The sequence below is a fragment of the Balaenoptera physalus genome (genome assembly GCF_965194825.1).
Source record: "Balaenoptera physalus genome assembly, chromosome: 4".
NCBI classification, from domain to species: Eukaryota; Metazoa; Chordata; class Mammalia; order Artiodactyla; family Balaenopteridae; genus Balaenoptera; species Balaenoptera physalus.
Window position 1 is genome coordinate 86214403 of NC_138891.1, and position 26414 is coordinate 86240816.

The following is a 26414-nucleotide window of genomic DNA, read 5'->3' on the forward strand; positions in this document are numbered from 1 at the left end:
CTCAAGTGGAGGGGGAAGGGTACACGGAGGCCTGCAGTGCGGCTGCGCGCCGGGCTGCCGACGCGCCGGCGCGCAGAGGGGGCGGGGTGAAAGGTCACAGCGCGGCGGCGGGTCTGGCTGGCGGCTGCGGTGGCGGCGGGCGGGAGGAGAGTGGCCCGTGTGCACGTGTGGAGAAGCGGCGGCACCAGCGCGGCGGCGGGAGGCACCCCCGCCCCCTCTGGAGACGCAGGGCCGCGCTCGACTCTCGCGGCCTCCGTCAGCCGCTCAGCTCCCTGCCCTAAGCGAGGAGGCCGGCTTGCAGGGTGGAGTGGCCCGAGCTGAGGGCGCGGAGAGCTCAGGGCGGCGACGACAACGGCGTTGATATCTGTGGTAACAACGGCCTCAGCAGGCGGGGAAGATGAAAGGGTGAGGAAGGGCAGCCGGGCAGGGCCCAACCGGCGCGGGAGAGGGGCTGCGAAGGAAGGGAGAGACCCCGGGCAAAGACCCGGCGGAGGGAGGTTTCTGGGCTTCTCTGCTCATGGAGGGGGCGGAGGCTTGGCTCCGGCTGTTGGCGGGCGAGACCCGGGGAACCTAGGGTTTGGGCCCGGAGGACGAGTGCGGGTTTAATGCACACCAGCTGCTGAGTGGGGCGGCGGGGAAAAGCTGTCGTGAGGCGCCTGGGGCCTCCTGCCCGGGAGCGGACGGCGGAGCCACCCCCGGCCCGCCACTCCGAGTGAAGCGGTCTGGTTGTCCTCTTCAGATCCCGGCTCGACACTGAGAACTGTGGTCTTCGACACCTTTCGGGCTTATTCACACTTGGAAGCGATGCAGAACCTTCTGGAGGGAGCAGGAATTGGAATAAAGAGCATGGAAAGGAGTATTAAGAGCTAGTGACTCAACTGGATTTGGGTTGGGTCAGAGCGAGTGGAGGAGGGGGGGAGAGCGTGAGCACTGAAGACTTGGGGTGCCAAAATGTTTAAGGAAGTATTGCTGATCAGTAGGTGGAGCTATTGCTCCAGCCGTTTACTGTTGCCCTTGTGCCGCGAGGGGGTCCTGGGTTCCTAGGAAGCTTTCTTCAGGGGTTTGGCGAAGTGAATATTCTTTCACGCGTTCCCTCTTGGACAAAGTTAGGGATTATTTTGATTCGACTATTTCCATTTGGATTAGATGTCATCTTACTATTAAATTGCATACTGTTAAAAGTATTAATTACCTAACACGGTGTTTTAACATATTGACGGAGTGAGCCGTTTTGAAGCTTGCCTTTACCCTCCTTAGAGAACGAAATGGCATCTTAATCAGTGTTAAAAGTTTTCTGAGGTGCTGAGTGTTTTCTACGACAGCAGGTCAGTTAAAGAATTGTAACTGTGTTTTGAGTTAGCGAAGCCTTTCAGACTGTTTAGCAGCCCTTTTGAAGATGAAGTAGAAGTCAGTGTTCGAAGTAATCTCATACTGCCTAAAACAAGGGTCTGTATATTACTTCGGTGTGTATATGTGTTTGAGGTCGCAGAAGAGGTCCAAGAAAGTTTAATTTGAAGGTCTGTAGTGTGATTCCTTACTCTGATTTTGCTTTAAATATTGAGAATGCACTGTAATGTCGAATTGCGTGTTTTGTATCAAGTTTAGAAATCATGAAGAAAATTTCACAGTACCTGCATTAGTTCACATCAAGTTCTAAAGAGTTGTAATCAGGATACTAATTGAGGGGTATTTGAAGTATGTGCTGCACTTGAATCATGATCTAGGAAGTTTGGCTGTTTTGTATATGATCCAGTGTAACTTGGCGAGATTTATCTCTTTTTTTCCTTGAGTATGGATGCTGTCTCTTACTTGTTTTTGTGTTCTCATTGGCACTCAATACTTATTTGTCTTTGTTAAAGTAATAAAAATGAGGCTGAAGAGTTCTTGGTGTTGAGATTGTGCATGGATTTATAAACGAGTGCCTCCAAGGAATTATTCTGGATGTTTAGATCCAAAATCTTTTGGTCTAGCTCAGTCTGCCTAGGATGTAATGCTCTTCCTGATACTAACTGGGCAATAGAAATAATCTGCCTTCAGTTAACATACTCATGAGGCAATTATCTTTTTATTTAAAATGGTTATTTTATGTATAACAAACTGATGGAGGCCAATCTCCAGAAATGAGTAACTGGTCAAATTTAGAGGAAATTTATAGTTATTGAATCTGTACCTTAAGCCAGCAACTATGCCTCAAATGTAGAGTCCTTAAGTCTAGTTCCTGTCACCTCTTACTATTGGGAGCTTAAGATCATGTTCTTAATGGTAAACTTGTAAGATGATTTCAGAGGAATACTCCCTTTAACTTCTAAGGTGAACTAACTCCCAGGTAAGATGGGACTGTAAAATTTTTTTCATTTGTTAGTCTTGCCCTTAAGGCACTGAACAAATGAAGACAGTGGATATTATTTAAAAGATTTTAAGGTTCTTGAGTTCAAAGATTTGTATCACCGTGTACAATGTAGTCAGTGTTACAGTCCTGACTCTTGGTTTATGAAGGCCTGTGAAAATGAAACAGTGGTCCTGATTATGTGGTTTTTGTACGAAATATTATTTGCTAAGCGTTTTATTGTATATTGAGCTAATTGGACTGTAAGTTGAATACAAATATCTAAAATTGAAAACATGCAGAACTCCTCACTCTGAATCAGTCTACTGTTCCAATATTTTACATCGTTGCCTATATTGTCTATCGTTTTGAAACTTTTAAGACTTAACGATTTTACCTGGGTTTTTCTTCATACTTTTACTTAGTTTTTTATTAGTAGGACATTCCATGGTATTGGCATGTATTTGCCTTTCCTCCATAGTAGATAAACGTCCAGTTGTTAATTACTGCATGCATTTATATGCATGGTTTAGAAATTTGAAGTATATTATGAGATGTTACATCCCTTGTACTGAGGTTGCTTGTTTTTATGAACCAGGGACATTATAGGTTGAATTTGTGGATGGTAAGCTGATTATTTTTATCTGTTTCCCTTTAGGGAGGGTGATATTCAAGCAAGAAGGTGTGCTGTACACGGCCATGACTGAAATGAGATGGCAGTGTAATTAGTCGATATAATAGAAAGTAAAACTGAATCCATTTGCCCTTCAATTGTAGCAAAGAGGTGTGAATTCTAATAAAGATGTCTTTAACTAGATGTGAATACATGTGAACAAAGTAAAGATAACAGCAATAATATAGTATATAGAACAGTGTAGTTTCCTAATTGAAGTGTTAAAATATAAGATTCTGCAAGTAGAAATGAATCTATTTTGAGGAACTCAGAAAATAATTGTTACCTCTGACAGTTTATGGACTGGGAAAGGGCACAAATAACTTTACTAAGGTGCTAGAGACATTGCGTATCTTTACCTTGGGTATTGATTGCAGAGGTGTATACATATGTATAAAATCATTGAGCTGTAACAAGATTTGTGCTCTTTACCAAGTGTATCTTATACGTCAATAAAAGGTTTTTTTTTTAAGGTTTTATTGCTGTTTTTGTCAGGGAAAAAAAAACCCCAAAAACAAAAAAAGCCAGTAAGGCAGAAGTATATAGAATTCGGGAACTTGTGTAAAACTGCAATTCATACTCCTTGCTTCTGTGAAGCCAATGATTTGTGGGATGTTTATTAAGTTACTGGATTTTAACAAATACTTTGTAATGTTCCCTTGCTTTGTTCAGATGAATTCATATAAAATATAACCTGTCTGTACCATAATTTAAAAAAATTAATATCCTAACTAATATAAAGGAGAATAAAAGGAAAGTAAACTGCAATATCTATTTCAATATGTAGATGAGCAGGTACAACAACACCATAAATCATAAGATCAGCTGTTTGCATCTATCTGTAAATATAATCAACTGTATAATTTTAAAAGTATATCTGCTACCAGTACAGATGTGTGCATTGGTGAGTAATGCTGTGTTGCCATCAGTGTTGTGATTTCTTCCCCAAATTGTGGACAGCTGTTGGTAAAGTTCTGAACAAAATGCACAATAATCAAGAATTTGTGGGTTGGAAAAGGTCTTTAAAAGGCACTCATAAAGCATTATCTTTCAAAGCCAGTGCTTTTGCCAGACCAAACTAATATCTATATTAAATTTCACTTTGCTAAATCCTCTCTTTTGGTCTGTAGAAATTCTTTTGACTCCTGATTTTCGCTTCTAGGTGTTAGCTATGGCTTCCAGCTTTGTGCCATCTGAAAAGATACACCTTCTCAATTATTTAAATGGCTGTCCTTTTTTCTTTTTTTGAAAGTAAGTGCAGCCTACAGAAACCTTTAGAATACCAGTAGTAATCAATAGAAACATCCTTCCCATCATAGAATGAGAATTGTATGATTATAGTCTAATAACTACAAAATTGTTTAATTGTGCTATCACAGAACACTCCTTTCTCTTGAGCTGTTCTCTTCCATCATCTGCTGTTTACATTCATTCAATGCCTGACGTATTAGCAGAACGTTAGTCCTGTCTTGTCCAATACAGTAGTGACTAGCTATGGTTGGCTGTGGAGCAGTTGAAATGTGTCTTGTGTTACTGAGGAGCTGAATTAAAATGTCAGTTGTTGGACAATTTTTATGTATGTTTCGAACAACTTGGATATGTGAATCCACTGTAAATTTTATGAAATATAAGTACAGGTAAAACATTTCCAAGGAAAATTACCATCTGAATTGAGATGTGCCGTAAGTGTAATGTACACTGGATTTAAAGACTTAGTATGAAAAAAAAGATTTTTTTAAAAGGTCATGATTAAATTTCATTTTGATTACATGTTGCAATGATTTCAGCTGTTTCTTTTTGCCTTGTTAGTGTAGATATTAGGAAAAAAAAGTTTTTTTTAACAGGGATTTGACCCCTGGACCTAGAAAATTTTAAATTACATAAGTGACTCGAATTATATTTCTGTTGGACGGTGCTGTGCTAGACCCTGAAAAAAACAAATTTGTCTAAAACATGATCTCTTCCCTTAGGATCTAGTTCCTGGATGGTAGATGTTTCAACTGTGGGACAACACATAGTGTGTGGCTGTTTATACCTCTGTGGTAACCACTCCTGGTTTTCGATTAAGATATTATAATCCAGTCATATCCTCTGGGTAAATGAAGGGGTAATTGGAAGTATGTATTTGCCTTGCCTGAGCTAGTACAGCCTGTATTCTACCTCTGTCATTGCTAAAGCTGTTCTTAAGGGAAAACTTTGTTTCCCAAGTTCAGACCTCTCCTCTCAGTCTTCGGTAGAGCAGAATGCTTGCTTGTATAACTACTGGACACACATCCTTAATTATTTCTTTTGGATAATTCACTAGAGGAGAATTTTTTGGATCAGAAAGTACTGCCATTTTTAAAGCTCTGATATTTGTTGCCAACTGACCTCCAGAAAGATAGTAACAATTTATACTGCCAGCAGTGTATGAGAGTGCCCTTCTCTTCTTCAAGGGCTGATGGAGAAAGGGAGGAGCACTTGCAGAAACTTAAAGGAAATAGAGGAAGACATTGTGGCTGCCATTTCAGTGACAGGTGGTGTAAATTACCTTTGTCTGCGATGAGTGGCATACATTGAGCATTCCTAAAATGATAGAAATAACTAATAGTTTCTTGACAAGTTGGTTTTGAGGACATATACCCATATACCCTTAATTCTAATTTTACTTTGCTGATTAGGTGATAAATGGCCTTTCTTTCTTTCTTCCTTTCTTGTTGATTACTTGGTGGAGTTGGACATTTCCCACTTTTACTGGCCATTTGTATGCATTTTAAACATTTCTTATTTCTCCTTCCAGAAAACTAAGATATATTTAAGGAAATATTTGGATGCCCTCCCACCCCCCAGAATGTAGAGTTTGTTATTTGTAGCATAATTTATCTTCAAAAAGGAGATTTACTACAATGCAAAAGGCATTTGAACTAAAAGCAACCACATTTTATAGTTCAGTGTGCCACCAATAATAGCAGTAGTAGGGACACTGACTAATAAGTTTCTTGGCTTCTGGGCCCTCATTTCTTTGTCTCTTTTGCAGGTTGTGGGATCTTTAGTTCCCCAACCAGGGATTGAACCCAGGCCCCAGCAGTGAAATCACTTGAATCCTAACCACTGGACCACCAGGGAATTCCCTCATTTCTTTGTCTTTAAAGAGAACAGCTTGAACCTGAATAGGAAAGGCCGAAGGTTTGAGTTCTTGTGCCAGTTCTAATCTGTTGATAGTATCTTATCAGTATTATATTTAGTCTGTTGATAGCTTTGATGAGTTCTCAGACTGTGGGGAAAACAAGTGATGTCATTGATTATTAATGGCATGTGTGTCGCATGTTTGCCATTCCTGGTCTCTGTCAGCTCTAGCTTTCTATGATACCAAGAAACAAAACTTTGGAATCATATTTGAATTGTTCTCTTTTAAGCTGCTCTCTTCATTTTTCTCTTGTGTCTGCTTTTTGGGACCTGCTCTCCCATCCCTTCCCCATGCCACTATTACCTTTTACAGAGGAGGCACTGTTAAGGCAATGTGCCAGGCAATAGTCTCATTTAATCCTCCCGGTAGCTCTAAGATAGTATCCATACTCTACTAATGTATCTGTAAATATAGTATAAAACATATAGAGGTGGGCCAAGAAGGGAAGAAAGCTTGTTGGGTGGTGGGGTTTTTGAGTAGTTTTATATGGCCAAAAAACAATGGGGGGGTGGTGGGGAGAAGGCTAGGCCAGTGGCCACAGCTAGGTGATGAAGGGCTAATTGAATTTTTTTTTTTCTATAGCTACTTTATTTATTTATTTATTTTTAGCTGTGTTGGGTCTTCGTTTCGTGAGAGGGCTTTCCCTAGTTGCGGCAAGCGGGGGCCACTCTTCATCGCGGTGCGTGGGCCTCTCACTATCGCGGCCCCTCCCGTTGCGGGGCACAGGCTCCAGACGCGCAGGCTCAGCAGTTGTGGCTCACGGGCCCAGTTGCTCCGCGGCATGTGGGATCTTCCCAGACCAGGGCTCGAACTCGTGTCCCCTGCATTAGCAGGCAGATTCTCAACCACTGCGCCACCAGGGAAGCCCGGCTAATTGAATTTTATTTGGTAGAGTATGTGCAACTTTTTTGAAAGATTTTACGCAGAGAAGTAAAGTGGTCAGATTTGTGTTTTAGAAGGATTATTCTGACTGTATTGTGATGGCTTTGTCTCCTTGGCTCTAGTCTTATTCCCCTTTATTAGGCTATTAAAATATGTGTTGAAATGAGGGGTTGAAATGATGGCCTGAACCATGCTGCTAAGAGAAAGGGTATAGGAACAGGTTATAAAGTTAGTTGGGAGGCAGAAGTACCAGGGATTAAAATGGGATGTTAGAGTACATCTAAAGCTCAGTGTCTGTATTGTATGAATGATGGAGCTGTTCTTAAAGGTAGAGAACAGATTTCCTATGGAGAACGATGAGTTCAGTTTTTGATGTGTTGAATTTGTGATTCCTGTAGAGATAGCCAGTAAGCCGTTGGAAATATGTGCTTGAATTCAGAGATTTGTAAGTAAAAACATCAGTGTTTAGGTAGTAGTAGGGGAAGAGCCATAGCTGGGAAGGGGCTCTCCTAATTGAACATATAGATAACGATGGAAAAATTTTTCAAAGGATAATTTTATTCTTTTTTAGGTTATAACCTTGAGTATATTGTGTCCCTGTGTGTGTGTTTAGCATTTCTAGTACCCAAACAAATAATTACTGAGATTTTTACACACCTGATACTTGCAGTCACACAGCTTGGAGGACTGATTCACCCACCACTGCTTTTTTGATACCTGCTAAACCTCTAGAACAGTGACTTTCAACCAGCGGTACACCTCCCACCCCACTCCGGACATCTGACAATGTCTGGAGACATTTTTAGTTGTCACAGTGGGGTGGGATGGTTACTGACATCTAGTGGGTAAGGCTAGCAATGCTGCTAAACATCCCACAGTGCTCCGGGAAACCCCTCACAACAAAATTATCAAGCCCTAAATATCAGTAGTACCAAGATTGAGAAATTGCTCTAAAATCTAGATGAAAGGAAAGAGAGCTCATCGGTTTTACTAAGGTCCTAGAGATTCTTAGATTTACTAAAAGTAACTTAGCAGTCCTTGAAATAGTTGAGGTTCTGCCCTAAGTCTTGTAGTTCAGTAGAAGAGGTAAGGTTCGAAAACAGACGCTTATAGCAGTGCAGAAATTCTGTGCCTTGGAAGAGTACAACTGTAATATAGTTCAAATGAGGTGGAAATCTCAGCAGGATGACAGGTTAAGGCCTCATGAGCAGTTAGTATTTAAGCTGTGCTTTGATAAATGCTGAGTGGGCTTACTTTTAGGTTGAAGGAATTTATACTTTAGAGGAATCACTCTTTCATGTAATTTACTTGAAGGCAAGAGTTGAGAACCAGATTACTGCTAGCTAAGAAAAAATTAAGTCTAAGCCCCTTGAAATTTTTAATCAAAGGACCATGGGCATACTTTGATCCTTGCTAAAAGACTTAAATTTTATGCAAAAGTCCTTTATCAGTACACCTTGGATAAATGTTGGGTATTTCTCTCTCTCTTAACCTTGAGAAGTAAAGATGACTCCTTTGAGGGAAGTCATATGGTGTGGCTGATCTTGCACTATAATGGAATTCGTAGACATAGGCCTGATTCTGGCTTTATTGATAATTGACTGTATAACTACAGGCACATCTGTCTCTGGGCTTCAGTTCCATCATCTGCAAAATGAAGGGGAAGAGAGCCAGTGGTTCTGAGGTCCCTTCCAGATCAAACACTCTTCATAAGAAATGACCAGACAGTTAAAATTTTGTGCCAGAGTGCACTTAAATACCCATCTAAAGTATAAAGGCTTCGGGGCTTCCCTGGTGGTGCAGTGGTTAAGAATCTACCTGCCAATGCAGGGGACACAGGTTCAAGCCCTGGTCCGGGAAGATCCCACATGCTGCAGAGCAACTAAGCCCGTGCGCCACAACTACTGAGCCTGCGCTCTAGAGCCCATGAGCCACAACTACTGAAGCCTGCGCGCCTAGAGCCGGTGCTCTGCAACAAGAAAAGCCACGACAGTGAGAAGCCCGCGCACCTCAATGAGGGGTAGCCACCGCTCCCCGCAACTAGATAAAGCCCGTGGACAGCAACAAAGACCCAACACAGCCATAAATAAATAGATAAATACATTTATATTAAAAAAAAAGTATAAAGGATTTAAGCTTTCTCTATACATCATTTCCTCTTTTTGCTATGTAACTTTAGCAGTCAGACTTTGCACAAGAAAGACCCACTTTTGTGTAGTTGTATCTCCATCTTGTGGCCTTTCAGAATATTGCCACTAAATTTTGTTTTTGTAATTATGGCCATAATTGACATTACCCTTAAAAGCTAGAAACATTTGAGTGCTTATTATCTGATGTTGCTGTACTAAATACTTTTCCCATTTTATCATACCACTTGTTTTTTAAGCCAAGGGTAAAATAAAGGTTTCCTACTACCATATTCTAAGTGCAAAGGTTATCTGAGATTTGACTGAGTAACAGGCTAATCTTGTGGTGCTACTCTCTAAAAGTAGGAGGCAAGTAGCTGTGTTTTCCAGATCTAAGGACTTGGTTCACATTTCTGTGGGTGCTTGTGCTGTATGAGTCTGTCCCCCCCCCTTAGATCCTTAACCTCAAAACTTTGGTATGAAGATGCGTTAGAGTTTGTTATGGATTTGAAAAACAAGAAAAAATAACATGTCACGTGAATTTACTTGAGGTAAGAGAATAATTTATTTTCTTTAATAACTACTGTCTTCAGTTTTTTAGTTAGGGTTGTGAACTCTAGTGCCAGCAGGAACCCAGGACCTGGGACCAAGCAGATAAGGTAAATGAGTAAAACAAGAAACGTAGGCTTTATGTAAAATCTTCTGATTTAAATATTAGCAACCAAGTTAATTTGGAAAAACAAAAAATTGTTGAGTCAAGTAGATGTGGCCACATGGCTGATTTGACTTTTAGGCCAGGAATTTGGGGCTTATCTACAGAACAGAGATCTTGAACCGATAAATTAAAAATAGTCTATATTGTTAAATTATATTGAAATCTTACCTGAAGTAAGCAGTCAGTGTAGTGATTTAAAAAATCCAGCTTTCAGAGTTAGGCTGATTTGAGTTTGAGTCATAGCTCCTCGATACCAGTTATGTCACAAACATTAAAGCTATAGTGTAACATAACTGTACTGCTTGCATAAGGGAAATGATTAACATTTTATGGGGAAATGATTAACATTTTATGGAAACCCACTCTGATCATATAGTTTATTTTTTTGCAGTGGTCTATTCCACTTCTCTATGTCTGTCTTTAGTCTCTATTTCCCTTACCAGACTCCTTGGATTTAGAAATTTACACACATGCAGTAGGAAGTTTCTTGATTAAAGTGGGTGTTTAATTTTGTATGGTTAAAAGAACAAGCTTCATTACAGAAGTAAAGATTCCAGAGTAGGATGTAGGAATTTGAATTTTTAACCGCAAAATGATTCTGGTGTATAGCCAAGTTTGGAACCCAGTCTTGGATTTTACAACACTGCTTCTCCAGATTTATCCCTACTCTCTTGAACATTGTTTCTCAGACACTTTTATGGGCTCCTACTCTTTTACTTCTGAAATGAGATTATCACTTCACACCACTAGAATAGCTATAAACAGAAAGGCAGTAAAAAGCATTGGTGAGGATCTGGAGAAACTGGAACCCTAAAACATAGCTAATGGGAATGTAAATGGTCTGGCCACTTAGGGAAACAGTTTAGAAACATATTAGTTTTCCCTTACTACTGTAACAAATTACTACAAATTTAGTGGCTTAAACAACACAAATGTATCATCTTTGTTCCTGAGATCGAAAGTCTGAAAGGGGTTTCAGTCTGTTAAAATCAAGATGTTGGTATGTACAGTGACTCCTGTCTACCTGAAATTTTAGCATGTGACCTTATTTAGAAATAGGGTCTTTGCAGATGTAATTAAGATGAGGTCATACTCATTTGGGGTGGGCCCTAAATGACTAATGTCCTTATAAGAAGAAGAGAGCATACATACACACAGAAGACCATGTGAAGATAGAGGCAGACATTAGAGTTATGCTGCCACAAGCCAAGAAACACTTGAGGCCACCAGAAGCTGGCAAAGGCAAGGAAGGATTCTGCTCCAGAGCCTAGAGGGCATGGCCCTGCCGACATTCTGATTTTGGACTTCCAGCCTCCAATACTTCGAGAGAATACATTTCTGTTGTTTTAAGCCACTGAGTTTGTGGTAATTTGTTAAGGCAGCTCTGGGAAACTGATACAACAGGACTGTGTTTCTTCTAGAGGCTCAAGATGATAATATGTTTCCTTGCCTTTTCAGCTTCTAAGACCACTTGCATTCCTTGGTTCATGAGCCTTCATCTTCAAAGCCAACAGCAGAGCATCTTTAAGTCTTTCTTGTCTCTGCTTTTATCACATCTTCTCTGACTCCTAAGGACCTGTGTGATTACAGGGGGCCCACCCAGATAATCCTGGTTAATTTTCCCATCTCAAGGTCTTACATCTGCAAAGCCCATTTTTCATGTAAAATAACATATTAAAGGTTCCTGAGATTAGAACATGGACAGTCTCTGGGGGCCATTATTCTGCCTACCACAGGCAGTTTCTTTAAAAAGTAAAACATGTACCCCAGTGTTCATTGCAGCACTATTTACAATAGCCAGGACATGGAAACAAATGTCCAACGACAGATGAATGGAAAAGAAGATGTGGTACATATATACAAAGGAATATTACTCAGCCATAAAAAGGAATGAAATTGAGTCATTTGTAGAGATGTGGATGGACCTAGAGTCTGTCATACAGAGTGAAGTAAGCCAGAAAAAGAAAAATATTATATATTAACGCATATATGTGGAATCTAGAAAAATGGTGCAGATGAACCTATTTGCAGGGCAGGAATGAGACGTAGACGTAGAGAACGGACATGTGGACACGGGGCAGGGGAGAGGTGGGTGGGATGAATTGGGAGATAAGGATGGACATATATACACTACCATGCATAAAATAGATAGCTAGCGGGAACATGCTATAAAGCATAGGAAGCTCAGCTTGGTGCTCTGTGACGACCTAGATGGGTGGGGTGGGAGGGAGGCCCAAGAGGGAGGGTATATAGGTATACATATAGCTGATTTACTTCATTGTACAGTAGAAGCTAACACAACATTGTAAAGCAATTATACTCCAATTAAAAAAAAAAAAGTGAAACATATTTGCCATACGACCCAGCAGCCCCACTTCTAGGTATCTACCAGAAAAAAACTAAAGCCTATGTCTGCACACATACTTGTATGCAGTAATCATAGCAGCATTGTTTATAATAGCCAGGAAGTAAATACAGTTAAAATGCCCATCAAGTGGTAAATGGATAAACAAAATGTGGTATATTCATACAATGGAGTACTGTTCAGCTACTGACACAAATTGCAATATGGATGAACCTCAAAAACATTATGCTGTGTGAAGGAAGTCTAGTCCAAAAGATCACATTTATTGTATGAAATGTTCAGAAATGGCAAGTCTTTAGAAAGAAGGTAGATTTAGTGGCTGGCTTGGAGTACGTAAGGGGATTTATCTTAGCTGTGCACAAGGGATTTTGGGGGTGTGATGTGAGTACTCTAAAGCTGAATTGAGATGATGATTTCAGAACCCTATAAATAGTTTAAAACCATTGAATTGTACACTTAAAATAGGTGAATTTTATAGTATGTAAATTATACCTCAAGAAGGCTGTTTAAGAGAAAAATAAATGAGAGGGATGTAAGGGGATGAGGCTCATACACCTAAATGTAATAAAACTTCTAGAAGAAAACAAACATCTAAATGTTAGTGGCCTTGGGTTAGGCAAAGATTTGTTAGATAGTACCCTGAAAAGCATGATCCACAAAGAAATTCATCAAAATGTATAACTTCTGCTGTGTGAAAAACACTGTTAAGAAAATGAAAAAAGCCACAGACTGGGAGAAATCCTCTGCAACATACATAACTCGCAAAGGGCATGTATTCATAGTAACTTAAATCTCAATAATTCGAACCCAGGATTTTTTTAAGAGCAAAAGATTTCAACAGCACCTTTACCAACTAAGATAATATGGGTAGCAAAGAAGTACATGAAAAGATGTTCACCATTATTTAGGGATATGCAAATTAGAACCGCAGTGAAATGTCAGTACACACCTATTAGAATGGCATAAATTTTAAAAGTTGATAGTGCCAAACACTGGTTTGGATGCAGAACACCTGAAACTCTCGTACACTTAACTAATGATCCAGTATCCCCTGTCCTACGTGTTTATTCAAGGGAAAGAAAAACTTACGTTCACACAAGAACCTGTACAGAAATTGTTTGTGGCAGCTTTATTCATAATCTCCAAAAACTGGAAACACCCAAATGCCCTTCAACAAAAGTATAAACCATGGTACATCCATACAATGGAGTACTACTCAGCAATAGCAAGGAATGAAGTTGATACAGTAGTGTGGTGAATCTCAAAGGCATTGTGCTGAATGAAAGAAGCCAAGCAAATGGGAATGTATTGTGTGATTCCATTTATGTGATATTCTTGAAAAGGCAAAACTATGGGAAACAAAACATTAATTTTGCCTGGGAGTGGTGGTAGAGCTGAACTGCAGAGGGTCATGTGGGAGACTTTTGGGGTGATAGAACCATTGTGTTTCTTGATAATTGTGGTAGTTAGGTGACTATACGTATTTGTCAAAACTCAGAACTATACGCCTGAAGTTAATTTTATATAGGGAATTCCTTGGTGGTCCAGTGGTTAGGACTTGGTGCTTTCACTGCTGTGGGCCTGGGTTCGATCCCTGGGTGGGGAACTAAGATCCCACAAGCCATGCAGCCAAAAAAAAAAAAAGAATTAAAAAAAAAAGTTTATGTGAACTTTTAAAAGTTTTTTTTGTTTTGTTTTAGCTAAGAAAGAATTTTTTTTTTTCCAAAGAAAGTAAATTGACCCGCAAAAACGGCTGGAAAATAAAGGAGCAACTAATAGTTGATACAAATTAGAAAATTGCAAGCTGGTGGACTTGAATACACTACAACAATAATTATATTAAATCTGAACAGACTAAATACTCTGATTACCAAATTAAAGGAACAAGACTCTTATGCATTTGCTGTTTATAAAAAGACACTTTAAATATAAGGCCACAGAAGTTCAAAGTAAAGGGTGGTAGAAGATACACCATGCAGCATTGATTAGAAGAAAACAGTGTGTCTGTACTGATAAAGTAGACTTTAAGGCAAGAAATATTACAGCAAAGAGGGACATTTCAAAATGATAAAAGGATCGATTCATCAACTCATAACAGTCCCAAATATTTATGCTGTTAATAACATAACTTGAAAATACAGAAGCAAGCATTGACAGAACTGAAGAGCAAGAAGAAACACTTCCAAACTTCCTTTGAGGCCAACAAACCTTATTGATAACAAAACCTATCAAGAATATTATAAGGGAAAAAAAGGGTGTGTCAGAGTAAGACTTCCTGACATAGGATTTGAACAGACCTAAAGGAGGTGAGAGAGTAAACTTGCAGCCAAGAATGGAAAGGCCACCAACTGAGATAGGGAAAGCTACAGGTGAAGCAGATTTTGCGGGGAAGATCAGATAGCTAGTTTTGGATATGTTTAATTTGAGCTGTCTACTAGAGATGCTTTGGCATTTAGGAGTGATTTCTAGGCTAGTGATGGAAATTTGGGAGTTGGCAGCATTAAATCCATAAGACTATATATAGATTGAGGTCACCGAGAGAATGTAGAGAAGACAATGAAGTACCATCTTGATGTGCAAGGCGCTCCTCTCCAACCCCGGCTTCCACATTTACACAAAGCATACTTTGTTTTACCATAGCAAACTGCCTGTGGTTTGGGGAATACATGAATGTAAAGTCCTTTGCATTCCAGGTGTTAGCACATAGGTGTTGAAATATTTATTGAAATAGAACTGATTTATGCTTTGAATAGGCAACTATTATGTTCATAAGAACTATAGAAAATTTTAGATTCATGATGGAATTCTTAAAATCTCTATTATTTAATTTTCTAATCAAGTTCTTTTAACTTCTAAAAGCTTTTTGGTTGTTTACAGTCAAATGATGTTCTAATTTACTTGACATTTCTACATAATTCTCTGTTTATGCCTTTGGTACTACACGTTCTTTACTGAATTATATTTACAAGTTGATGATATTACTCTGATATATTTAGAATATCCACATCTTAGAATAATTTGGAGCTAAGTGATCAGGATTACAGAAGTGTTCCGTTTCAATCAGACATATGTTCAGGAAAGTTAAACTGTATCTGAAGGTCAATTTTGCTGACAAAGTTATATTTAATAGACATTTTAAAATTCTGTTTCTAGCATATGCTGACAGTCTGGTAATAATAAAAATTGATTATAAACAGCAATGTCCTACTGTATAGCACAGGGAACTATATCCAGTCTCCTGGGATAAACCATAATGGAAAAGAATATTAAACAAAGAATGTATATATGTATAAAACTGAGTCACTTTGCTGTACAGCAGAGATTGGCACAATATTGTAAATCAACTGTACTTCAATTAAAAAAAATCAAACTTGATTAATTTCTTTCTTAAATTTAAACAGCTACCAAACAATACTCACAGTATTCCAATTCTGTTTTAAAACTTGTCAGTATATATGTGCATGGAAGAATATTGGAAGACTGTATATGTCTAACTCATTTCTATGGTGTTGGGTTTGTTTTTTTGTTTTTTTTTTTAAATCAAGACATGTTTTTTTAAATTAGGCATGGAAAGATTAAGCTGCTTATTCCTTTATGATTCAATATTGTATTTTGTATTTAGTCTTGATCTGTCCACCCTAATGGAAATTTTTTTAGTAGTTACCTTTTATTAGTTTCAGTCTACCATACTGCACCATGACCACTTTTTCCTTCTGTATGAAGTCATGAAATACCTAGTTATTATCCTTTTAAAACTTATACATATACTTGAAGCATGGTAATTACCTAGAAATTATTCTTAAACTCTTAAAAACTCAAGTTCTTTCACTTATTATCTAGAAACTTAACTTCCTAGATTCTGAAGTTTTCCTTTATTGTTGTTTACTATTAGATTTCATGATGTAATTTTTCAATCACTATTAAAATACAGAGACTGGCTTTTGAGTGCAGTGGAGTAATTTTTTTTTTTTTTTTCCGTGTGGCATGTGGGATCTTAGTTCCCCAACCAGGGATCGGTCCTGTGCCCCCTGCAGTGGAAGCGAGGAGTCCTAACCACTGGACCGCTAGGGAATTCCCCTGGATTAATTTTTAAATGGTGTGTTCTAAATATAATCAATATAATAAACTATCTTATATTTAAAATAAATTACTGCACCCAATCTGTGGTACAATACTAAAGAGTAGCATTAGGTTAAGCCAGATAGAGAAAGACAAATACTGCATATATTACTTGTATGTGGAATCTTAAAAAAAAAAAAGTCAAGCTCTTAGAGAGTAGAAAAGTGGTTTCCAGGTGGGGAAGATAGGGAAAGGTTGGTTAAAGGGTACAAACCTTCAGCTGTAAGGTGAATAAGTTCAGAGAATCCAAAGTATAACATAGTTGATAACACCGTATCGTATAATTTAAATTTGCTAAGAGAGTAGAACTTAAATGTTCTCACCAAAAAAAAAAAAAAAAAGGTAGGTGATTAATTAAGTGGGAGGAATCCTTTTTTAAAAAAAAAGAATAGACTGTGCAGGTAAGATGTGATCCCTGTATTTTAAGGTGAAATGTCATTTACCTCAGCCTTAAAGAAGAGAAAGCCAGGGTGTGCTTTAATGAAAAGGGAAGTTTTTCTGTGAATGAGATGTAATCTAGTAAAGAAGACATGACTCAGTACTTCCCTGGTGGCGCAGTGGTTAAGAATCCGCCTGCCGATGCAGGGGACACGGGTTCAATCCCTGGTCCAGGAAGATCCCACATACCATGGAGCAACTAAGTCCATGCGCCGCAACTACTGAGCACATGTGCCACCACTACAGAAACCCACGCGCCTAGAGCCCGTGCACCGCAACAAGAGAAGCCACCGCAATGAGAAGCCCGCGCACTGCGAAGCCTGTGCACTGCAACAAAGAGTAGCCCCCACTCGTGGCAACTAGAGAAAGCCCGCGCGCAGAAACGAAGACCCAATGCAGCCAAAGATAAAAGACATGCAAGATATACAAGGGTGGTCGGTCACAATAGTGAATAATAAAAAACAGTAGCATACAAATGAAATAATTGAGGCAGGAAGGCTAAAGTTCCAAATGAGTATACTGGTATGTAATCAGGTTTTTTTGTTTTTTAAGAACTGTAATACATTCTGTTGGTTTCTGATTATCTTATTAACAGTTCAGAGAACATTGTTATAAAAATTATCCACAAACCACACATTGTTTGAATGTGCTTTTAAACATTTTTCTGTATGTTAACAAAAGTTGGAGATACATACATATATATCCCCAGGAAAGAATATATCAATGTCTTTCTAATGTAAATGTATCATGCTTTATTTAATTAACCAGTCCCTTAATGGTGGACACTCAGATTTTTTTCTTTTCCTTTTTTTTTTTAACCATTATAAAAGTGTGATAATTAGCTTTCTTGTTTAGTCATTTCTCTAACAGAGTTTTCAAAACCCCTGTGCATGTGATGTAAATGGTTAATTAGGGTGCATTGTTTGCATTTTCCTGCTATTGACTAATGCAGTTGTGATGTGGAACTAGCACCTAGTGGTAGGACATACGTCATTTTCTAGCTGCTTGGTTGGCATCAGATTGTTTTGTTTATTTTTGAACTCATTTTTAGTTTGATTTGACAGTTTTTTTTATAAGATACTATTTTTTAAATTTATTTATATTTTGGCTGCATTGGGTCTTCGTTGCTGCGCTCAGGTTTTCTCTAGTTGCGGCTAGTGGGGACTTCTATTCGTTGCAATGTGTGTACTTCTCATTGTGGTGGCTTCTCTTGTTGCGGAGCACGGGTTCTAGGCACGCGGGCTTCAGTAGCTGTGGTGCGTGGGCTCAGTAGTTGTGGCTCGCAGGCTCTAGAGCGCAGGCTCAATAGTTGTGGCGCACGGTGGGATCTTCCCGGACCAGGGATTGAACCCGTGTCCCCTGCATTGGCAGGCGGATGACATTGTTTTCTTTAAATGTTTTTATCACCCACTGTTAAGATTTTTTTTAATTTTTTTAAAACTTTTTATTTTATATTGGAGTATAGTTGATTAACAATGTTGTGTTAGTTTCAGGTGTGTTAAGGTTTTTAAGAAGGCAAATAGTGTATATAAGCAACTCTACAAATGTTAGTGCTGGTGGTAATAGGAAGAAAAATTGTGTAGTTGCTATTCAGGTTTGTCTTGTCACTTTTGATCAACCTTTAGCATGTGGTGGGAGATTGATTTGAGCGCTTAAAAATTTGTTGACAGCTCTATAGGCAAATCAACTTTATTGCTATGAGTCTGACACTTTTTAGTGGTTATCCCTTTTTCCATGGAACCGATTGTTTTGGTTAAGTATGGTTACTTAGCAATGCTACTGTTGTGTTCTTGATAAGTAGTTTTCAAGCTGGGGTTTGTTTTGTTTGTTTGGTTGGTTTTGTTTTGTTTCTGAAATGTAGATTCCCATGTTCCATTTCCAGAGACTCTGCTTCTGAAGGGGGTGGGGGTGGGGCGTCCAGGAATCTGGATTTGGTCGCCACCCTCTGTGACTCTGGTGTATGTGGTTCCTGTGTCCAGTGGCTAGAATACACGTGATCCTTGCATATTTTGATTATTTTCTTAGAATAAATTCTTAGAGTGGGGATACTTTGACAAAGGAGGTGTACTTTTTAGGCTTTTTAGTACATAGTTGTAGATTGTCTTCCAGAGATGTTGTATCTATTTACATCCCTGCCAGCAGCGTATAAATATCTTACTTGCCACCCCTTTGCCAATTAGGTATCATCAGTCTTTTTGATCAGTAATAGATGTCTTTAAATTTTTCTGAAAATTTCAGCATTTGTATGTAGATTATTATTCTGGCCTTCTTAGTAATTGTTGTTTACTGTATTTGTCTCTAAATGTATACAATTGTATGAAAGCTAGGAGTTGGAACCTGAATGGAATGACTGGCAAAATCTGCTTATAAATGGTGATCTTCATAGGAGTGTAAGGTTACTGTGAAAGGGTTGGATTTATCAGTCATGTAAAAAAGACTTGGTACCCTTTTAATATGTCCATCTTAACAAATGAAGCTAATTATATTTTATTGAGTACATTTTGGTTTGTTCCAGTAGCCGGATCGAGCTGGGAGATGTGACACCACACAATATTAAGCAGTTGAAGAGATTAAACCAGGTGATCTTCCCAGTCAGCTACAATGACAAGTTCTATAAGGATGTGCTGGAGGTTGGCGAGCTAGCAAAACTTGGTATGATATGGTTTTTCTTCTTCCCTTCATTTGTTTATTCATGTTCTTGACCTCTAGTTTTTAATATCAGGGCAAAAAAAGAGTTAACTGATTTAATCTCCTTGTCTTACAAGTGAGGAAATGGAGGTGATCCAGGTTCTGAGAAAAATCAAGATAAAATAAAATACTTGAATTTCAAACGGAAATGCTAAATATCTTTTCTTATTTAGGCTGTGTCTGTGTTTTCACATATTTAAGAGGGGTCTTAAATTCTTAAGGTATAGGATATTTTTGAGGCTATTGATACTCAGAGTAGCTGATAAAATTTAATTAATGCTAATAACAATTTAGTCATTGTATGAGGGGAGGGAAAGATTCAGTAAAATGTGTTATTCTGTCTGCTAAACTTTGTATCTTTATATTTTCCTTGGCAGCCTATTTCAATGATATTGCAGTAGGTGCAGTATGCTGTAGGGTGGATCATTCACAGAATCAGAAGAGACTTTACATCATGACACTAGGATGTCTGGCACCATACCGAAGGCTAGGAATAGGTAAAATTATTTGTGGTTTTTGGTTTTGTTTTTTTCTTTAAAGAAGCATAAATACATTGGTACTGTTCCTGACCCCACTAAGGCAATATTTCTTCTAGGAATACTGGGAAAGGGTTACTGAATTATATAAAGTAAGGTGGAAAAGAACTGTTTTATATGTCAATTGAACATAATTCGATTGAAAGCCCTATATATAAATAGATTTGTTACTAATACTACCCTTTTGCTTTTTCTGTTTTCCTTCTTCCTGGAAGGGCTGTATATAAAGATTGCTTGTCTGCTAGCAGTTTTAAACACAGCAGGTAGTGTAGAGAGAAAAAAATGGTGGAAAATCAGGATGTCTGGTGTTTACCTCAAATTCTATTAGGACTCAGTAAGATGTTTAGTTTAAAGACTGATTTTTATGAGATAACTTATTTGTTGTTTGTCTTGTTAATAGGAACTAAAATGTTAAATCATGTCTTAAACATCTGTGAAAAAGATGGCACTTTTGACAACATCTATCTGTAAGTAAAGTCATATTTAATGATCTTATCTAAAGAATTTAATAAATTGGCAATAGAAATCTTTACTAGAAAATTTAAAATCTGGTCACTTATTGTCTTTTGGAAATACCATGGAAGTGGTAGTTACGAAGTTTGTTTTAATAATAGATAAGGAACCTGCGATAAAACATTCTTGTTTTGCTTTATTACATTGGGGTGGGAGCTCCAAAGTCACATATGTGAAACCAAGATTAAAGCTCAAATCTTCAGAATTTAAGAAATTAATACCATTAATACTACTTTTATCATGCCATCTGTTTACACTCTGAGTTTTGTTCAAGGCTCTCAGTGACACGCTCATTAGTAGTAGAATTTAATCATCAAAATCAGAGAGTACCTCGCTGATTTATACTTGAATCTTAAGAGTAAGGCTAAGATGGCAACTATGGATTCTTTTTTTCTTTTTTTTTTTCATTGAAGTATAGTTGATTTACAATGCTGTGCCAATCTCTGCTGTACAGCAAAGTGACTTATACACATACATACGTTCTTTTTTAATATTCTTTTCCATTATGGTTTATCCCAGGAGATTGAATATAGTTCCCTATGTGGATTCTTTATAATACAGATATTGAGATGATTCTCATTTTCACTTTGGCATTGGGAGAGATTAAATTATATAATGCTGTTTTGAGGAGTAATTGAGAAAGCACAAATTATTTTCAAAATCTAACATGTTTTTTATCAATCAGAAAGATATATTCAGGCATTTGAGACCCTAGGTTTTGTTTGTTTGTTTTTTAATGTGTTACTGTGGTCTCTGAATCATCCCTATAGTTATTTATGCACTTTTAGTTACAGGAACCTTTTCTCCTCTTGCAATAAAAAATGTTATGATACTTTAACCTTTCTTGATTTTAAGAATAAACGCTGTTCCTGCATCTCCTGATCTCAGCTAGCTGTCTTCCAAATGTTAAATTAAGAGTTAGGTTAGAAGTATAAATTTGTCATCAAAGTTTCTCTGTAATGAATACCTAATCTTTGTTGATAGCTAGTAATTGTAAAGAGAGTCTAACAAATGTCTGCAGTATTCCAGCTCCAACCAGTAGCTATCTGTGGAGGACACATAAAAGCTGATGGAATCTTAATTTTTTTTTCCGATACCCTCTTGTATCTCAGGCATGTCCAGATCAGCAATGAGTCTGCAATTGACTTCTACAGAAAGTTTGGCTTTGAGATTATTGAGACAAAGAAGAACTACTATAAGAGAATAGAGCCCGCTGATGCTCATGTGCTGCAGAAAAACCTCAAAGTCCCTTCTGGCCAGAATGCAGATGTGCAAAAGACAGACAACTGAACAAATTACAGATGAACTTTCTTGCACTTGCTTGTCGCCAAATAAAAGAGAGGCCCATTGATTCCCCCCCCCTTTCTTTTAAACCTTTCCCCCTTCCTTGTTCTTGTGTTTCCTCCTTTCAAAACTTCCTTCCCTTTCCTCTAAAAGTTTTAAACTTTTAAGGACTTATTAATCATGTTTGGATTGTTTTAGTTTTCTTATTTTTGTGAGGTGGTTTGATTGTAGGAAGGAGAAGGTATAGATCTGTTTAGTTTCACAGTTAAGATATATGGTCCCAAAAACTTGAGTGTCAATTTCATTTTTTTTTTAATGTCCTGCTTTCACATTGAAGGGCAGAGCCTACAAAATATTGTATATTTCAGAGGACGAGAAGCAGCAGCAGCAGTATCTTGTTCTCTAACTCATAGACAAGTTTAGTGTGTTCGTGGTACTTTGGGGTTTTCAAGATTCTGTGGGATACTAATCCCTGTACATTGCCTTCACTCCACCTTTTGTCCTTCTGAGTATTATCTCAGGAGTTGGACCATTGTTATCCTTGTAAGAAATACTAAGCTTATTTTGTTCTGTTAAGCAGTTATTTCTTCCTTCCTCGCTGGTGGCTGACGGTGGGTGGGACAGTCTGAGTAGGTAGTATTATACTTTGGTCTCAGCATTTGAGTTAAACTGCTTTTTGCTAATGAATGGGCTGGTTGTTAGCAGGTTTATTTTTCCTGCTGTTGATTGTTAGAAGTGGCATTAACTTTTGGAGTGTGGGCTGGTGAGATTAATTTTTTTTAATATCCCAGCTAGAGATAATGGCCTTTAACTGACCTAAAGAGGTTTGTTGTGATTTGCTTTTTTTCTCCTGTTCTTTTTCTTCAGTAAATCCACAATAGTTAGTCAAACCTTAAAAATGGAGTTGATGTCCTTATAGGTCAATGCCTCTAAATAAACCTGAAGCAGGTGTTGTCTCTTGGACATATTAAAAAATACCTAAAAGGAAGCTTAGATGGACTTGTGGCACAACAAATGCATTTAATGTCAGCTAATGCAGACTGTTAGAAGTGTGGCCACTGAGCATTGATTTTAGAGGAAGGAATATCTAGACAGTATTTTTGAGAATAACATAGCTGTGCTAATTGCTTATCTGTTGGAGAACATCCCAGATTTGCTTACATTCTGTGCCTGTGATATTGAGTTTAAGGATTTGGGGGTGGGAGAATTATTAAACATATTGCTTCTATTCTTGGAAAAAGTAGAAGTCTAGAAGTGTTAATAACGCAAATGTCACTGTGACCTCCTCTACTGACAGGACTGGTTTATGCCAGATCGTTTCCTGGCACATAGGGAGTGGCTTTGACGGGTCGATAACTTTTTGTAAGATAGAAGACATCTGAAATTTTCATGTTTTCCTCCATAGTCCCATCTCCAATATTTAAAATTTTCTACATTGCCAATACTGGTGGCCCAAGAAATGTTTTCATTAGACTTTAAAATAATGCACAGAGCTTGAATTTTCTGTTATTTGACTTTAAAAGGAAGATTGATGCGTAATATTTATCCTCTTATGTAAATTCTGGCATAAAAGTTTCATCTCTTCAAATATGTTGAATGACAAAATTATTTTACACAATGTTTATGCACATTTTATAATCTTAAGTTCTTACTTGAGAATGTAAAAATACAAGGTACAGTAAACTTCAGCAGTCTTAGTTGAGTGCCAAGAATAATATAGAAAAGGAAGATAGTTGATAAATGAGTTTATAGGGTTATAATCTTAAGATAGTAAAAATGTAGAAAGACCATGCTGGTTTCTTGGGTATCAGTTTCTTAAGCAGTCCAAATCTAAGCTTAGAAGAAAAGTTTAGCATTAAGCACCTTTACCTTCATGGATAAGCTTCAGCTTGCTCTTGCCAAGAGAAGAGTGCTTGAGTTACAGAAGGCATAATTAGTTTGAAAATTCAGCCTTTTTGTAAACTTCGCATATCAAAATAGATTTTGATATATAAATGAGTTTTGTGAGATGACACTGCCTCTATTTCTATAACCATTTCACCTGGACTATCTAATCAGTCCTATGAATGTATCCCTGAATGTGGTTAATGAAAACCGAATAGCTGCCTCATGACAATTAAGTACATATTATTTATGGAGGAAAAAATATTAAATTTTGAATTGAGTGTGTAGGCTCCCTATCATTTTAGTGTTTCTTTTTCCACACTAGTCACTGACTTTAACCTAAATTCTAAGTGTTTGTAAAGGGTGAATTGTCCTACATCAAACTTACATGAAATAATTCCATCCACTTATGGAGGAGGAGGATGTAGAAGAGGTAGAAGCTGGGCACTAGTTCATGTGCCTATGAGTCAGTAAAGACTGAAATAATGTCCCATGTTCAGTTGGTTATTTTGATAAAAATTATCGTTGAGGTAAAACAATTCTGTTAACTGGAAGATCACAGGATATATCCATCATATTTTTCAGGGCAGATAGTTTTTTTCTGTAGGGCAAATAGATAAACATTATATTGTATGGTAATTGCATTTAGGTTCTAAAGAAAAGAATCTGCAGAGAAATCTATGCAATATATAATTTGTCCAGATTAGTTTTCATTTGGGGAAAGAAGTTCTGAAATATCCCCAAAGCGGCTTACTCATCAATTGAAAGTCCTCCAAAAATAGAACTATTGGGAAACCATGACATATGGGGTGGAAAAGAAAAGCTCCCTCAGTTTTTTGGAGGGAATAACTTTAAAAATACTTAAATAGCTGAGTTTACTTGGTGCAGTTAAGATTTAAACTTGTTGATTTTAACATTGCTGTTACATCTGAAATAAACTTACGTGATGTTCTGGTAGTAATCTGTGATGTCTGGTAAATGTCAAAGAAATGTAAATGCATTGTGTTGAATTCTGAGATCAGCAGCTATATGTAGTCATTGTTTACTGTTGCCCATACTGGTTTATGTACTTTCACTTTTCTTTAAGACCTAACTTAAAACTAATTAAAATAGGCCAAGTGTAATCAAGGCCTCCTAATTCAGACCTTTTGGAACTTGCTAGAAACACTGCCTGGCATCTGCAGTTCAGTCCCAATGAGAGAAAAAATAAGATCTGAAGAGCTGTCTTACTGCTAGTATATTTTGAATGCAATTGTTAAAAGCACCTGACACTTTCGGCTGTGATCTAATTAGCAGTGTGCATTGACTAGAGATAACATATATTCAGATTTTTTTCTTTTTGTTAACAGTGAGGAAGGAGTTTAGTTGAGTGAGTTGGGAATTGCTTTTTAAGTTTTTTCTGAGTACCAAACAAACATGAATTTAGAATTTTGTCTTTAACAAAATTAACTCAATATCTTAGTCAAAAGTGTTAGAATTTTGCTTATTCCATTCAAGAAACAATGGGTGATCTTTGCCCGATGTGTCTTAATCATATTATCCCCAAATTTAACAGCTTAAAACAATGAACATGCATCATCACCCACAGTTTCTGAGTCAGGAATCCAAGGGCAGCTTAGTTGCATGGTTCTGGCTTAAGGTCTCATCAGGTTACAGGACTGTAAGCCAGGGCTGGAGAAGCCACTTCTGAGATGACTGACTCACTTGGTTGTTGGAGGGATTCAGTTCCTCACTATGTGGGTGTCTCTACAGGGCTGCCTGAGTGACAGCTGGCAGCTGACTTGCCCCAGAGCGAGTGATCCAAGAGAGTAAGCAGAAGCCATACTCTTGTATGACCTACCTTCAGAGTGACATACCTATTACTTCTGCCATATTGCATTGGTCACACAGACCAGCCATTGTCCTAGCCTGGTAGTGTGGGAGGGGAATACACAAGGATATTAATACCAGGAGGTGGGAATCAGTGGACCTGGCTATGTCATGTTTGGAGAAAATGTCGGGCTTTATTGACCACCAACACAGGGAAGTTGGAAAGGTTCTGTTAATCTTACTCTTTGAAGGGCTTAATTTCCTAAATGAGGGTTAGAAAACATTGCACTTTACTGTTATTCAGAATGTTAAAGAAGGGACTTCCCTGGTGGTCCAGTGGCTAAGACTCTGTGCTCCCAGTGCAGGGGGCCCAGGTTCCATCCCTGGTCAGGGAACTAGATCCCGCGTGCCACAACTAAGACTCATTGCAGCCAAATAAATAAGTAAATAAATTAATTTTGAAAAAAAAGAATGTTAAAGAAATAGGGAGTGGACCTAAAAGTTCTGCTCTTAGGGTTGGGTTTTCAACTGCCTGGGCTCACTAATCTGTCTCCCAGGTTGGTGCTTTTCTAGTTGTGTGATCTGAACATTCCTGGGAAGTTGAGTACTGTGGGGATGAGTAGGAGTGATGAGCCTTTGAGAATTTTTCAGGGAATAAACCATATGACAGAGGGTCCTGAATTGGACTTCTTTACAGTGCTGTACTACAGGAATTTAGTCCTAGTTTAAGATACAGCCAAGTAGCATAGCCATATGGAAAAAAAGGCTTGAGTCAGATTTTTAAATGTATCGATAGGTATAGTTATCTTGACAGAACATTGAGGAATGTAAAGTGAAGAGAATATGTAATCTGTTACTGGGGCAGAAGTTCTCAACATTTTCAATTCTCT

General features: G+C 38.0%; 1 protein-coding gene across 2 annotated transcripts; it reads left to right on the plus strand.

Annotated features, from left to right (window-relative positions):
* Positions 1-70: 70 nt before the first annotated feature.
* On the plus strand, positions 71-24672 carry NAA50 (N-alpha-acetyltransferase 50, NatE catalytic subunit). Of its 2 annotated transcripts, none has more exons than XM_082460236.1 (5): positions 71-405; positions 19329-19462; positions 19876-19995; positions 20435-20501; positions 21660-24672. In XM_082460236.1, exons 1-5 carry the CDS (start codon positions 398-400, stop codon positions 21835-21837), a joined length of 507 nt encoding a protein of 168 aa, XP_082316362.1. In that variant the 5' UTR covers positions 71-397; the 3' UTR covers positions 21838-24672. The 2 variants fall into 2 exon arrangements, with proteins under 2 accessions (XP_082316362.1, XP_082316361.1); XM_082460235.1 differs by having other exon boundaries at positions 72-405; positions 19326-19462.
* Positions 24673-26414: the final 1742 nt, after the last annotated feature.

Excerpts from the sequence above, each read along its gene's own strand:
- NAA50 (XM_082460235.1), top strand. Across the intron at positions 19,463-19,875 it reads TGGCGAGCTAGCAAAACTTG|CCTATTTCAATGATATTGCA; the intron begins GTATGATATGGT and ends TTTCCTTGGCAG. Across the intron at positions 20,502-21,659 it reads ACTTTTGACAACATCTATCT|GCATGTCCAGATCAGCAATG; the intron begins GTAAGTAAAGTC and ends CTTGTATCTCAG.